The sequence below is a fragment of the Ranitomeya imitator genome, chromosome 8 (assembly GCF_032444005.1).
Source record: "Ranitomeya imitator isolate aRanImi1 chromosome 8, aRanImi1.pri, whole genome shotgun sequence".
NCBI lineage: Eukaryota > Metazoa > Chordata > Amphibia > Anura > Dendrobatidae > Ranitomeya > Ranitomeya imitator.
In genome coordinates, this window is record NC_091289.1 from 160,691,489 (window position 1) to 160,708,402 (window position 16,914).

At 44.2% G+C, this 16,914-nt stretch overlaps 1 protein-coding gene across 1 annotated transcript in view; it reads right to left on the minus strand.

Annotated features, from left to right (window-relative positions):
- The window catches only part of SLC44A3 (solute carrier family 44 member 3), a 90,212-nt gene that overhangs the window by 52,820 nt on the left and 20,478 nt on the right, over nt 1–16,914 (minus strand). Inside the window, exons 4-10 of the mRNA XM_069737694.1 lie at nt 16,626–16,768; nt 14,947–15,083; nt 13,828–13,921; nt 12,652–12,821; nt 6,931–7,020; nt 6,063–6,187; nt 5,716–5,902 (exon numbers count right to left, since the gene is read on the minus strand). Of these exons, the coding sequence (XP_069593795.1) occupies nt 5,716–5,902; nt 6,063–6,187; nt 6,931–7,020; nt 12,652–12,821; nt 13,828–13,921; nt 14,947–15,083; nt 16,626–16,768 (946 nt within the window). The remainder of the gene's footprint in view (nt 1–5,715; nt 5,903–6,062; nt 6,188–6,930; nt 7,021–12,651; nt 12,822–13,827; nt 13,922–14,946; nt 15,084–16,625; nt 16,769–16,914) is intronic.

Here is a 16,914-nt window from a genome sequence, read left to right on the forward strand (position 1 = left end):
CCCGTCTTATCTGTTATCTCTCAGATAACCCTCTTCTCGACCCTCTTCAATCTGGTTTCCGCTCTTTACACTCTACTGAAACTGCCCTCACTAAAGTCTCTAATGACCTACTAACAGCTAACTCTAATGGTCACTACTCCATGCTAATTCTCTTGGATCTCTCCGCAGCATTCGATACTGTGGATCATCAGCTCCTCCTCACTATGCTCCGCTACATCGGCCTCAAGGACACCGTTCTCTCCTGGCTCTCCTCCTATCTCTCTAACCGCTCTTTCACTGTTTCCTTTGCTGGCTTCTCCTCTCATCTTCCCCTTACTGTTGGGGTTCCTCAAGATCGGTTCTAGGCCCCCTCCTCTTCTCTTTGTATACCGCCCCTATTGGACAAACAATCAGTAGATTTGGTTTCCAGTACCATCTCTATGCTGATGACACCCAATTATACACTTCTCCTGATATCATGCCTGCCTTTTTAGAAAACACCAGTGATTATCTTACCGCTGTCTCTAACATCATGTCCTCCTTCTATCTGAAACTGAACCTGTCAAAAACTGAACTCCTTGTGTTTCCTCCCTCTACTAACCAACCTATGCCCGACATTGCCATCTCTGTGTGTGGTTCCACCATTACTCCCAAGCAACATGCCCGCTGCCTTGGGGTCATCCTTGATTCTGAGCTTTCATTGACCCCCCACATCCGATCACTGGCTCGCTCTTCTTATCTGCATGTCAAAAACATTTCTAGAATTCGCCCTTTTCTTACTTTCGACTCTGCAAAAACTCTTACGATTTCACTTATTCATTCTCATCTGGACTATTGTAACGCTCTTAATCGGCCTCCCTCTTACCAAACTCTCCCTGCTCCAATCTGTCCTGAATGCTGCTGCCAGGATCATATTCCTCACCAACCGTTACACCGATGCCTCTACCCGGTGCCAGTCATTACACTGGTTACCCAGCCACTCAAGAATCCAGTACAAAACTATTACCCTTATCCACAAAGCGCTCCATGGCTCAGCACCACCCTACATCTCCTCTCTGGTCTCAGTCTACCACCCTACCTGTGCCCTCCGCTCCGCTAATGACCTGAGGTTAGCATCCTCAATAATCAGAACCTCCCACTCCCGTCTTCAAGACTTTACACGTGCTGTGCCGATTCTTTGGAATGCACTACCTAGGTTAATACGATTAATCCCCAATCCCCACAGTTTTAAGCGTGCCCTAAAAACGCATTTGTTCAGACTGCCCTACCGTCTCAATGCATTAACCTAACTATCCCTGTGTGGCCCATTCAAAAAAACAAACAAAAAAAAACTTAAACCTTAATCAGGTTCCTCACATCATGTTCTCATATATTTCATGCAGTTAATAGCCCTCTGTGTCTGTACTGTTACATAATTAGGCAGTTAACTGGTTCATGAAGCTTTACATGAACACCCGAGCCTTACACTATGGCCTGTCCGAACAACGAAAGCAATTGTTACCATCCACCTCTCGTGTCTCCCTTTTTCCTATAGTTTGTAAGCTTGCGAGCAGGGCCCTCATTCCTCCTGGTATCTATTTTGAACTGTGATTTTTGTTATGCTGTAATGTCTATTGTCTATGTCTATTAAGTCCCCTCAATAATTTGTAAAGCGCTGCGGAATATGTTGGCTCTATATAAATAAAATTAATTATTTATTACTAAGCCGGCTTAATGTCACCTTACAATAGTAAGGTGACTTTAACCCCTTATCACCTCGCTTGCCACCCCTACAGGGCAAGTGGGAAGAGCCGGGCAAAGCGCCAATGACGAATAGATGCGCCTTTTCTGGGCAGCTGCGGGCTGCTCTTTTAGCAGAGCCGAATGCGACGTCACATCCGGCTGTCCCTGACGTTTCTGTAGCAAATACGCTGCAAGAAAAGTCAACCTGCGTATTTGCAGCATTTTTTCACCATACATTCAAGTCAATGGGTGAAAAGCACTGGAGAAACGCAGAAAGAAAGGACATGCTTTAGGTCTAGTGATGAGCGAATATACTTGTTACTCGAGATTTCTCGAGCACGCTCGGGGGGTCCTCCGAGTATTTTTTAGTGCTCTGAGATTTAGTTTTCATCGCCAGCATAAGTACATGTTGGGGTTGCTAGGGAATCCCCACATGTAATCAAGCTGGCTAACAGATGTAGATGAGATTTAGTTTTCATCAGGCAGCTGAATGATTTACAGCTACTAGACAGCTTGAACACGTGGGGATTCCCTAGCAACCAAGCAACCCCCACATGTACTCAGGCTGGCTAGTAGCTGTAAATCATTCAGCTGCGGTGAGGAAAACTAAATCTCCGAGCACTAAAAAAAAAAATACTCGGAGGACCCCCGAGCGTGCTCAGGAAATCTCGAGTAACGAGTATATTCGCTCATCACTACCTATGTTCAAAAAAACGCAGCAAAGTACAAAATACTGATGACACAAAAAAACAATGTGTGTGCATGAGCTTTGCTGGTACTGTAAAAAGCAGCTGAAAATTAGCATTAAAAAGCAGCAAAAAGCCCTGTGTGAACTTCCCCTTAGTCGGTGTTATTGAGAGTAACTGCTGACATTGCATTTTTTACTTATACTCGGTTTACCTACCATCCTTTCCTTTCTTTTATAAACTTGTAAATATTCATATTATATTGTCTTTTCTTTGTGCTTGTCTGCTGATTGCTGCTGTACCGCTCATCCTGCGGCCGTCACTCCTCCACGTTTCATAAGATAATCACATATATCTCAGCATTGAGATCACCATCGATCCTGGTAAAGCATCCAACGCCTTTGGCTGTGAAACAACCTCATCTCATCAGGCTTACTGCACCGAACTTGACAGTTCCTTCAATTTCTCGATCCGTTAGCCCCTTTTTCCCTTGTGTCTTCCAGACCCATTTGCACCCATCAGAGTCTAGTCTACTAACTTTCGTCTCATCGCTTCCAATCACCCGTTTCCAATCTTCTGCAGTCCCCTTTTCGTATTTTTTTGTAAACTTGAGCTGACGCTTCTTATGACGATATTGAAGTTGAGGCTTCTTCGCCTTTTTTCGTGCCACCATTCCAGACTAGTGTGATGTACGTCGCGCGGTGCTTGCATGGACGTCTGTGGTCTCACTATTATGAAGCATACGAGCCGCCTCCACTGCCGTGGCTTTTTGCGCCAGAACGGATAGACCTTGGGATGAGCCGATTTGCTGACTCTTGGATTTTATCTTGATGTCCACCTCTTGTCTTTTGAATGGATGGACGGATTTCATATTCTTACATCTATCATGGCACTCACATGATGTAGTTTGGCAATTTTCTTGGTGGAAAGGCCGCTATCGATGAGCTGGATAATGCAGTTTCTTGGGAAATCTTTTTCATGGCTGCGCCATCGGTTCAAACCAGTGACCATTCACTTGGGAATCGACCTAATAATACACTGAGCTATTAGGGAATGTGAGAGATTATATTTTGTAGCCTTCAGGAAGAAAAAGATTTTTCCACCACCAGCAGCAAAACAGTAACAATGCAGCGACATGACAAGAATCTGCATAACTAATCATATGCTAAACAGGTGCAAGTCAAATTTATGTATGAGATATCCAAGAGGATTGTCTATAAAATGATGGCAGTCTCAGGTTGGAAGCAGAAGTGGATGGTGAGATATGGAGCCGGAAAGTCAGCAGTTCAAAACATTGTTACCCTGTTGCTCGTCAGTGTATGTCTTATAATAAAAAACGCCATAATACCGGTATTTGCTTTTAGATTTTTCTTTGCTTAAGGTGAAGAATGACAGAATCTTGCAGACTGACAGCCACAAGCTTTCCTTGTGTGTTAATGATTTATTTCTTGCTCATGTTGTTCATTTTTAGTTTTTCTGGTTGTTTAAAGCGAGGAAATCGTATATAAGTAAGCCAATGTGCATACAGTGATACGATCGACCATCTAGAAGGCCTTTAGAATAAGAAACTTACCAGCGAACAAATATAAACCTGTCTCTGCGGCAAATATGTAACCACAGACCCTCAAATTCCAAGAAAACAATGCTGCTATACTGACATCTGGTGGTGAAAAATAACACTGCATGATTACCAATCAAATCGTTCACCGTGGGACGATCAAATTTTATCCGTTTTTCCCAGTTTCTCCAAATAAGACACCTACTCCACGTTATTTAAAATATACACCAAGCAAAGAAAAGGTCTTCAAAAGCATATACCCAATGTAAATGGAGTTTTCTAAATGTGTTAAAATGTGTTCTAAAAGGTTAGCTCAGGTAGTAAGCCCAGACTGCTGCCCCGTGTTGTCATCCCAGCTAAGCCACAAGACAAACCCAGCTCTGTATAATCTCCAAACTCAGATCTGCCAGCCTGCACACTCAGTTCCGCTTCATCAAGGTGTCTGTAAAGGTACCTTCACACTGAGCAACTTTAGAACGATAACGATCCGTGACGTTGCAGCGTCCTGGCTAGCGATATCGTTGTGTTTGACACGCAGCAGCGATCAGGATCCTGCTGTGACATCGCTGGTCGGAGCTAGAAGGCCAGAACTTTATTTTGTCGCTGGATCACCCGCTGTCATCGCTGAATCGGCGTGTGTGCCGCTGATCCAGCGATGTGTTCACTTGTAACCAGGGTAAACATCGGGTTACTAAGCGCAGGGCCGCGCTTAGTAACCCGATATTTACCCTGGTTACCATTGTAAATGTAAAAAGAAAAAAAAAAAAACACTACATACTTACATTCCGGTGTCTGTCGCGCCCCCGGCGTCAGCTTCCCTGCACTGTGTCAGCGCCGGCCGGCCGTAAAGCAGAGCACAGCGGTGACATCACCGCTCTGCTTTACGGCCGGCGCTTACACAGTGCAGGGAAGCCGACGCTGGGGGACGCGACAGACACCGGAATGTGAGCATGTACTGTTTTTTTTTTTTTTTACATTTACAATGGTAACCAGGGTAAACATCGGGTTACTAAGCGCGGCCCTGCGCTTAGTAACCCGATGTTTACCCTGGTTACCCGGGGACTTCGGCATCGTTGGTCGCTGGAGAGCTGTCTGTGTGACAGCTCTCCAGCGACCACACAACGACTAAACAGCGACGCTGCAGCGATCGGCATCGTTGTCTATATCGCTGCAGCGTCGCTTAATGTGACGGTACCTTAAGAATACTCAGCTCTGCTGTATAATGTCCCCCATGGGGCTGCAGACAAAAAGTGAATGAAGAGCAGGCATTCCCCCTCTGTGCTGTGCAGTCTATGGGAGAGATCACCACAGCTCGTCTCCTCTCCCACCTATCGATGAATTGAAAATTACAGATCGAGCATGCGAAGGGGGGGGGAAACAGGTGAGAATGCAGGATATATGTCACATAATGGCCAGAACTGGTGTTAAGTCTCGTATATTCAAACAGTACAATTTATGCTGAAAGTTACTTGAACGCAGTGTTACCCTGTAAGATGTTGTAGTCAGGTACATCACGGCAAAGTTTTTATAAATTTTCAGAAACAGGCGTAAATTAAAGATATATTTTTGTTTACACTTGCAAATGAATGTGTCACTTCTAGCATTGGCACCATACTGTGCAATATGGTCCTGGCCCAGTAATCAAATTAAAGGCATCAATGCCATTATTGAAAAAAATGCAATTAGGACAGTGTAAAAAATACACTCATCGCCTGCCCCTATAAACCACAGGTCACCCGACCTGCTCACAGAAGACGCTCCCGGACTCACCGGAGGTGCCCATGCTGAGAAGTACAGACACCCAAAGAATCCAGTAGAAGAGGAGAATGAGAAAAGTCCAGAGCGGCTGAAGCAGCAGGAAGGGGATGTGGCTGATGAAGCTGCTCGCAACTTGAAAAAGCTGAATTGTCATCTGTATCCTCCTCCTCATCAAGAATGTTAAAACGAAAAGCACAATCTGAAATAAAAAAAAAAAAAGCAATAACTAGAAGTAGAAGTGAAAGACCATACAATCCATTTTTATAACGTAAATGATTTACATAGATTACGTAAAAATGTCGATCATTTACAATTGTTGCACATCATTAAACCCATTTCACAAACCGCAAATTACTTACAGATATCAACGTTGAAATGATGGCGAATCCAAGCAAAAATTTGGCGTTTTCTTTCTCAGTTTCCAGCTCGTAGCTAAGGTCATGAATATGATCATAGTACAACCACCACAGGACTCCTGTAACAACTACAAGATAAATGAAATAAATGTATATAAAAAGAAATAGAATCCAGGAGAACAGAAACAATTTAGCAAAATCTAGAGGTATTTATTCTCCAATGACTGTGGTGTAACAAGAGGAACATAACGAACATTGCAGCCAATTAAAACATTAGGAAACCGCCATTTAAAAAGGGGCCTCGGGGCAGATGTTGACTGCTAGGACAAGACTTTACTGTCCAGCATTATAACCTCTGCTACTAGGAAAGTCTTGTAGCCTCCACATGACGGTCTCAAAAAAAACTATTAAAGGGGTTTTCTAAATAGCCCACGTAAGCAGCTGTCCATAGGGTAGGTGATAACTTGCTCATCCCTGGGGGTGCGACTATTGGGTCTCTGAACAATCCTGATGTAGCAGATGTGCCCATGCTTGTCCTCTGCTCCATTCATAGTCTATAGGACTGTTGAAAGCAGAGTAGAGCGCTCTGCTATTATGGTCCATCCCATAGACAATGAATAGTGCTAAGGTCAAACATGTTCACGTCCACCTCCACACAAACTGCAGCTCTGCAGAGCCCCATTCTCGCTGTTCCAGAACCCTGTTCTCAGGATCACTAATGGTGCCAGTGGCATGGACCCAAACAATCATGTTGGCATCCCCTCCCCCATTACATTTCATAGGTTATGCCACCAATATCTGAGAATTAATGTCTAGAAATGTATTCAAATGTACAAAGGAAATTGTAGAAAGTAATTGGGAAGCTACTTACACAGTAATCCAAACATAAGCAGGGTTACGAAGATATGGACCAGTAGCGTGCTTATGTAACGAAATGATATGACCATCACTATCGACAAAGCTGGAGGAGAAGAAGAAGAAGAATAGAATTCACTGCAAAAACAATCACAGATATTTTGACGAGAGCTAGTATTTTCTATGCTGACTCCTATTGACCTATTAGTAGACAGTGGATGGGGGTGAGGATACCAACTGCACCGCTCCAGGAAACAACATTTTGGAACTTACAACCAATTTATATATTATTGCTTTACTCTGCATTGCAAAACATTTACAGAACATGATGGCTGATGAAGGAACCTGTATGGTGTTGAAACATGTTGTCCGCACAGCTCAATATTTTTTTCCCTTGCACCGACAGCTATATACTCAAGTTACAGATTGTAATTTTTCCAGAGCTGCATTCACAATTCTGCAGGCTTCAGAGCTAGAATCGCTCCGCATTCTTTCTTGTCTCAATGTTTGTACAGAGCTAGATCCAGCGAGTTATTTCATATAATCAATGTATTTATAACAGACACTAAGGCTATGTGCACACATTGCAGATTTGCCTGCGGATTTTTCTGCACTAAATCCGCAGCTCTTGGCAGAAAACGCAGATGCGTTTTTGATGCGTTTTTTGCGCGGTTTTGATGCGTTTTATGTGCGGTTTTTGATGCGTTTTTGAAAGCTAAATAAAGTTGTATTATTGAACAAAAATAAAAAGATTTGTGATGTCATGTCTTGTCCAACCTCCTCTTTTACATTTGTCCAACCCCCACTCCATTACACTCATAGACAGACAGACAGACAGATAGATAGATAGATAGATAGAATGACATAGATGTAGATAGATATATGGATAGTTAGGCTTTCACACATCAGGTTTTTGCTGTCAGGCATAATCTGGCAAGTTTTGTAAAAAACGGATCTGTTTTTTTTCGCATAGAGTTGTATTAGCGCCGGATTGCGCCTGATAGCCACATGTTTCATCCGTTTTTTGCCAGATGCGTCAAAATAAACTGTTTCCAGCAGACGGAAAAAGCGTACAGAGGAAAGTCTTTTCTGTCTGGCGAAAAACGTATGAAACTGAAATGTGAAATGATGAATCCGGCCTCCGAATCCAGTTTTTCATGCATTTTTTCCATTGAAATCATGCACATCTTCCGTTCTCTCACTCTCTCTCTAAAAAAACAAATGGATCAGTTACATCAGTTTTTCACTATTTGCAACGGATCTGTTTTTTCAAAAATTCGGATGTGTGAAAGTAGCCTAACTATCCAAATATCTATCTACATCTAGAGAGAGATGCATGGAAAACTGGATTCGGAGGCCGGATTCGTCATTTCACATCTCAGTTTCATACGTTTTTCGCCAGATCCGTCGCTGAGCGTTTTTTCGCCGGACAGAAAAAAAAAAAATTTGTGTACTTTTTCTAAATCTGCTGAAAACAGCTGTTCTGACGGATCCGGCAAAAAACGGATGACACGTGTGGCCATCAGGCGTAATCCGGCGCTAATACAACTTTGAGAAAAAACGGATCCGAACGGAAAAAATACCAAGGATCTGTTTTTTCAAAACTCGCCGGATTGTGCCTGACGGCAAAAACCTGATGCGTGAAAATAGCCAGATAGATATATCTACAGTATGTATCTACAGATATATCTATCTATAAATATATCTCTAGATCGATATAGCCAGAGTTATATCTATAGATATATCCATAGATTAATAGCAAGGCCTATGTTTCTTACTGAACATAAAAAAAAAAAAACGGAAAAAATGGTGTGGCCTCCCGCGCAATTTTCTGCATCAGAGGGGGAAAGCCAACGGCCAATATTTGTAGCCTGGGAAGGGGGTAATACCCATGGCCCCTCCCAGGCTATGAATATCAGCCCGCAGAGGTCTGCGTAGCCTTTACTGGCTAGTAAAATAGGGGGACCCCCCCCTATATTTTATAGCCAGAAAGGCTACTGTTGTGAATTCGGTTGTCGAACTCCCTCCTGTGGTCGTGAATGCTACTTCGGCGAGTTCTGTCCATGGACTCCCTCTGGTGGCTGTAAGTGAAGCTGCTGCTTCTGAGGTTCCTTACACAGGTGACGTGGTTTATCCTTTGGTTGGCTGCTCTATTTAACTCCACTCAGATCGTTACTCCATGCCAGCTGTCAATGTTCCTGCATTGGTTCAGTTCGCTCCTGGATCTTTCTGGTGACCTGTCTTCTCCAGCAGAAGCTAAGTTCCTGATAGTTATTATTTGTTCATTGTTTCCTTGTCCAGCTGGTTATCATGATTTTGTCTTGCTAGCTGGAAGCTCTGGGATGCAGAGTGGCATCTCCACACCGTTAGTCGGTGCGGAGGTCTTTTTGCACACTCTGCGTGGTCTTTTGTAGTTTTTGTGCTGACCGCAAAGATACCTTTCCTATCCTCTGTCTGTTTAGTAAGTCTGGCCTCCCTTTGCTGAAACCTGTTTCATTTCTGCGTTTGTGACTTTCATCTTTACTCACAGTCAATATATGTGGGGGGCTGCCTTTTCCTTCGGGGAATTTCTCTGAGGCAAGGTAGGCTTTATTTTCTATCTCTAGGGCTAGCTAGCTCTTAGGCTGTGAAGAGGCGTCTAGGGAGAGTCAGGAACGCTCCACGGCTATTTCTAGTGTGTGTGATAGGATTAGGGGTTGCGGTCAGCAGAGCTCCCACATCCCAGAGCTTGTCCTGTGTGAGTTTAACTATCAGGTCGTACCGGGTGCTCCTAACCACCAGGTCATAACAGGCTACGCAGTCAGCTGCGGGCTGATATTCATAGCCTAGAGAGGGGCCATGGATATTGCCCCCCCAGCTACAAATACCAGCCCGCAGCCGCCCCAGAAAAATAAAGACACAGCCAGAAAAAAAGTATTTTAATATTCTTAATTTAACCATACTTACCATACTCGATCGACTGCAAAAATTAAAAATAATAAACCGTATACTCCCTGTCCGACGCAGTCCAATTAATAACGAGTGTCCCACGACGATCTCCCCTATAGAACAGTGACATCGGGTGATGTCACTGCTCTATAGACCTCCAATGACACACTGACAGGAGACAATGGCTCTTGCAGTGCATTACTGAGGTTACCTGAATTCACTGGTCTCACTTTATGCCATTGCTGCGTGGGAACTTTCTCACACAGCAGTGCCACAAGTGAGACTAGGGACTATTTTTTACAGTGGCGGAGGAATACAGTGCGGAAGGATACCTTCAGTCATTGTATTCCTGGAGCCCTTGGAGAGCGTTCGCATCAGCTGATGATCGTCGTGGGACACTCATCTTAATTGGATTTCTGCGGATCAGGGAGTATAGTGTTTGTTTATTATTTTAATATTTTTTACAGGTGACTCTGGCTTCGGGGATCAAAGTGACAAGTGATGGTGAGTATGTACTCTGTGTTGCATGCATGCAGTGTGACGTTGCATGCATGCAGTGTGACGTTGCATGCATGCAGTGTGACGTTGCATGCATGCAGTGTGACGTTGCATGCATGCAGTGTGACGTTGCATGCATGCAGTGTGACGTTGCATGCATGCAGTGTGACGTTGCATGCATGCAGTGTGACGTTGCATGCATGCAGTGTGACGTTGCATGCATGCAGTGTGACGTTGCATGCATGCAGTGTGACGTTGCATGCATGCAGTGTGACGTTGCATGCATGCAGTGTGACGTTGCATGCATGCAGTGTGACGTTGCATGCATGCAGTGTGACGTTGCATGCATGCAGTGTGACGTTGCATGCATGCAGTGTGACGTTGCATGCATGCATGCATGTATGTAGTATGTTTGTGTTTTTTTTTTTATACATTCAACACATTAGCCGGATGATGGGACTACTACTGTCCCTTCATTGGCTAATGTGTCAATCACTGTCACTGTAGCAGGCATAGCCCGATGGGACTTGCCCATCGGACGATGCCTGCACACACACAGTGCCACACACTCGGACAGCCAGCAAACCCCTCGGACAGGCCGCAGACCACCCGGACAGGCCGCAGACCACCCGGACAGGCCGCAGACCACCCGGACAGCCAGCAAACCCCTCGGACAGGCCGCAGACCCCCCGGACAAGCCGCAGACCCCCCGGACAGCCCGCAGACCCCCCGGACAGAGAGATGGCAGACCCCCGGACAGCCCGCAGACCCCCCCGGACAGCCCGCAGACCCCCCCGGACAGCCCGCAGACCCGGGACAGAGAGACGGCAGACCACCCGGACAGTCCGCAGACCACCTGGACAGCCCGCAGACCACCCGGACAGCCAGCAAACCCCCCGGACAGGCCGCAGACCCCCCGGACAGGCCGCAAACCCCCCGGACAGAGAGACGGCAGACCACCCGGACAGCCCGCAGACCACCCGGACAGCCCAAAGACCACCCGGACAGCCAGCAAACCCCTCGGACAGGCCGCAGACCCCCCGGACAGGCCGCAGACCCGGGACAGAGAGACGGCAGACCCCAGGACAGCCCGCAGACCACCCGGACAGCCCGCAGACCACCCGGACAGCCCGCAGACCACCCGGACAGCCCAAAGACCACCCGGACAGCCCAAAGACCACCCGGACAGCCCAAAGACCACCCGGACAGCCAGCAAACCCCTCGGACAGGCCGCAGACCCCCCGGACAGGCCGCAGACCCCCCGGACAGAGAGACGGCAGACCACCCGGACAGCCGGACAGGCCGCAAACCCCCCGGACAGCCCGCAGACCACCCGGACAGCCCGCAGACCACCCGGACAGCCCGCAGACCCCCCGGACAGCCCGCAGACCCCCCGGACAGCCCGCAGACCCGGGACAGAGAGACGTCAGACCCCCGGACAGCCCGCAGACCAGGCACGGAGAGCTCGCAGACCCCGCCCGCACACACATACACGCCCACACTCTTCCCCCCTCCCGAACTGCAGCGTTTCCTCCTCAGCTAAACCGCAGATCTCTTTTACATCTGCGGTTTTGCTGCGGAAGTGCCTGACTCAATGCAAGTCAATGGGTGCAGAAACACTGCAGTTCCGCACAAAGAATTGACATGCTGCGGAAACAACAACGCTGCGTTTCCGAGCAGTTTTTTCCGCAGCATGTGCACAGCGGATTTACATGGTACAGTAGACCGCATGGAAAACTGCTGCAGATCCGCAGCGTCAAAAACTGTGCAGATCCGCGGTAAAAAAAAGCAACGTGTGAACATGGCCTAATAGTCCCCCACATTCTCCGATGCATTATAAGAGATTAAATCGACCACAAATGTATTTTGAGCTTTTCCATTAACAGACTGCAGAATTCTGAATCCAGCTCTGCATCATAATAGGCTACAACTTGTGATCAGTACTAAAAAAATAAAGTTGTGCAATAAAGACAACACATCCGAAATCATAGTTTGTTCTCTACCCATAGGTATGATTATCAGGGAAATGTGTGCCTCCGGATGGTACTATAAGGGGGGTCACACATATGAATGCTGTCCATGCAATGTATGGGTGCAGTAAAGTGGGAGCTGCCGTAAATATCTGGTAAGTATGGATCCCACCTCAGGGTACCTGTATCCATCTAAAAAATGGGGTCTTCATCATCCTCAAAGATGCCACCCTTTTACTCTGGACAGACACCTTGGAGGATGGCACCATTGTCGCGACAGCGGTGGGATAAGCCGTAAAATTCTTTCGTAAAATAAAAACAGACAATGTACATTTTCATACCTACTGCAAGAATGCTCAGGCCCACAACGTTGTCTCTGCCGGCCATAATCCCACTGAGTATGCGATGAAAGAAGTCCACTTCATTGATCACATCTATCAAGACTGATGCAAATTTGCTATAACAGTCTGGATTTTGAGGAACGCAGCGATTGAAGAGTGGAAAAGATTTGCTGAGAGAAACAATAAAGCGGAAGCACTTACTAAACAGAAAAGGCAGACAGTGCTTGTTACACTTTTTTTTTTAACTTCTTATTCCAATTACATTTACAAGGTAGGAGTCTATTGATGCGCTAATGCGAAAGAAAACAAACCAGCATTCACATATTTATAATCCAGACTATAGATAGAAGAATCCCATCCTGGAAACAAAGCAGCACTCATACACTGAATGTACGGACATTAACACTCCAGACTTGACTTGGGGATTTTGATTTAAAGGGAATCTGTCAGTAGGATAAAACTCCTATGCAGTCTATATAGGCAAGTAGGTCATAGGAAGCCGAACAACATGATACCTTGCTATCTGTGGTCTGATGTCTTACTCCAGAGAAAACCACATTTTTCTTAATATGTAAATGATGAGTTAAGATCTATGGGCCGGACATAGATCTCCCTGAGAATCCGCTTCCAGAGCTTATTTTACATGAAAGGAGACATTACCAGTGTGAGACATGTAATGACTGACAGTCTGCTCTCATGAGCTACAGTACATGTCTCACACTGGTCGCCTCCTCTTATTTACAATAATCTCTGGAGGCAGATTTTCATGGAGATCTATGTCTATCCCATAGATCTTAACAGGTCATCATTTACATATTAAGAAAAGCTTGGATTTCTCTGGAATAAGATATCAGATCACACATATCAAGGTATCATTGAATTCAGCTTCCTATGACCTACATGCCCATATAGATGGCTTAGGAGGGCTGATCCTACTGATAAATTCCCTATAAATAGTACAACCTGTGCATAGGGAATAAGCGGGGTTCACTCGGACATATTTCAGTCCATATACAGGCTACAATGCCCGGACTGTTTGTGCATCTCATGACTCGAGGTTACAGTCTTATAGTCAGGAGACCAGCAGGCAGCCTGTATTGCGGACCGTACACAGATTTTATAAGACAACTAAACCCAATGTTACGCTGTAATTATAAGACATCAATAAAACCTCACCTTGGAGGGACCGGGAGTGCAGGACACCATTCTGAAGCCTTGGGATGGGTTGTATACTCTGTGTAGTTCAACTTGTAAGTACAAAGATGAGAGCCTAGATCACAATACAGAACACAATTAAGATTCTGATATAGTGTAACATACACAAAAGGAATAAATATATCATCTAAATAGTTACCATGCCAAGCCACAAGTGCCTAAATACACACTAACTGATCAATTGTCTGGCCAAAGAAGGATTCAAGGATTCCTCAGGTTTAATCAGTTGTCACTGATTAAATAAACCCTTGGAAACTGTCAGCTTTCCCGACATGTCCATTATAGTAACAGTATCTGTATTCTTCATGTACTCCTTCTGGAGCATCTTTCTTTGGAGATGTGTATTGTTCCATTCCTCTGTTGTTCCTCCTAGAAATTTATGATTAAGCTGATAGCTGCTGTTACTAACTGGGACCGTGTCCCTATTCTGTCCGACACCGTTTAGTTACGGTCGGCACACACCCCTTTGACAACTGGAATGTCCCCAATTATGAAAACTCAGGAGGAAGAAACGGGAACGACACAATGAAGAGTTAGGAGAAAAGTACTCCAGAATTGTTAGAAAGGGGTCATACCGCATCTAAAAATGTTCTGTAAGCTGAGATAGTCATATAAAACAAATTGAGGGTTACTTATCCTGACTAAGTCCAAAGCCGGCTCTCCACCACTGCCTCAGTCACTGATTTTTGCCTGCAGAGCTGCCACGCTGATAAGCGCTGCAGCCGATCACTGAACTCAAAGGTTCTGTCCATTTGGATGGAACAAGATAAGCTATAGAGACCCAAGACAGTGATAGAGAACCGGTGCAGGAACCAGGGACGGCAAGTAATACTTGTTTTTTATTTTTTATGACGCCAGCTTATAGAAGTATTCAGAAAGTTAGGAAAGGGGACAACACCTTTACAGGAAAAGTGGTATTAAGTGAGAATTGTTACATAAAGCAAAAAAAAAAAAAAAGATGCGAAACCCAGCCAGAACCACCACCTTGGGAAGGAATACTGGGTAAGAAAAAGTACGCTTTTAACAAGAAACATCTCCAAATTGATAGGCACGTAATTTATAATAGTACTGAAAACATACCATTATTTTGCGCAAAGATCTGCAAATCCTTTAGAGACGTCAGTGGCTCCTGAGGGCAACTTGACACACACAAAGCTGTGGAATTGATTTTGAGGTCTCTGAACTGTAAACTGCATGAGTTCAGGAAAAAAACATGTCTGCAAAGAGAGAAAATATGATTTTATAATATGCAATTTTACAATTAAAGGGATTGCGATATATATATATATATATATATATATATATATATATATATATATACATACATACATATTTTATATATATATATATATATATATATATATATATATATATATATATATATATATACACACACACACATATATATATATATATATATATAACATATATATACACATATATATATTTTATATATACATACACACACTGTATATACGAATGCCCATCATGCATTTACAATAAATAATAATGAAGAGTCACTAACTGTTCCTTCGTTGCTCATCAAGCTTTTGTTTCCAATCCGTGTGACTGCAACAGGGTGTAAAGAGCTGGAATTTACAGCATATATCCTGTGCTAGTCATATGGAAAAGTAACCACCGTAGCCAATTACTGGCCTCATCAGGGATGCATTGTTCACCACTGCTCCCAGTGATTGGCTGCAGTGGTAACTTACCAGTACCCACCCGAGTATGATGCTAGGAAATAACGGGCAGGGAAATAGGAGGCAATTATTCTTAATAAATATGTATATATAAAAAAAATAAATAAAAAGTGGTGAGTGATGCCTATAAGTTCATTGAAATCTACAGTAACTAAAGTAAAGTGAAGGTTGCGGGTTTGGCCACTAGAGGTCAGCACAAGTCCATGTTGAAGTATTATTTATGAACAGATATGTTAAAAAAAAAAAAAAAAAAACGCACAATAAAAAATAAAATTCAATAACTTAAAAGAGAAAGTTCTACTTTCTGATTATAGCGTCTCTGTAAATGCTTTTATACTATTAACAGAGATAATATTACTTAAAGGAGGACTCCTGACAAATGTTATCCCCCAAACCTTTCCAGCACTGCTCACATCCTTTAGATTTAATTGACTTCAACATTGCCAAGCCGGATCACACAGGGGTTTATGTGTGGACTGACAGTCACTTTTGCAAGTCAAGCCTATGGTGCCTCGTTTTGGTGCTCCATTAACTTAGTAAAGCAACTTCCAGTCCACACGTAAACCCCTGTGTAATCCCGGTAGTCAAAGATGAAGTCACATGACTCGGAGGAGGACCGGAGTGGCGCCGGAAACTGGCTAAAATGGCCACCGATAAAACGCAACTACATTTCATTTTATACGTATTTAGTAAAGTTTATGGGGAAAACAATTCTGTCGGGAGTCCTTTATATGACCAGAATTGCTGAGCAATCTAAAAATCTTTCCACACAAGGTGATCGGACGCTGGTTATTTTACTGCGGTGTAATACTAATTATTAGGATCAGTATAGTAGAGTATGTAGTAGAGCTGGAAAAAGCAGCCGTCTCTCTTCACTTTTCACTCACAGCCATTAATGAGGTTTTTTGTATACTAGTGTCATCTGTCATTGTGCATCCTGTCTGTAATGATAATGAGACTACTGAAAAGTGTTCTGTAGTGAAAAATAAGTGAGTAGTGGGCATTGTGAAAGCTGAAAGATTTCCCACATATATACAGTAAACTTATCGTACATACTTTCTGCTCGTCATGTCTTTGCCAGAAAAGGGAGCATTGGGGATGGGAGAATTTCTTCTGCCGCACACATTTCCATAGCTATCATAACCAAAGATGAGTCTCTCTGTAGCGCCGGCCATCAAGGCATATCCACTGATAAACACCTGCGAGTAAAGGAGACATTAGCACCAATATCATCGGAGATCTCCACTGTGCATTTCACAACACGTTTCTATAACTTCCAACAGCAAATTCTGTAAACTCCAGCATTTACAAAGCTGCCACTGTCTCCCCAATAAACAGGAATTCA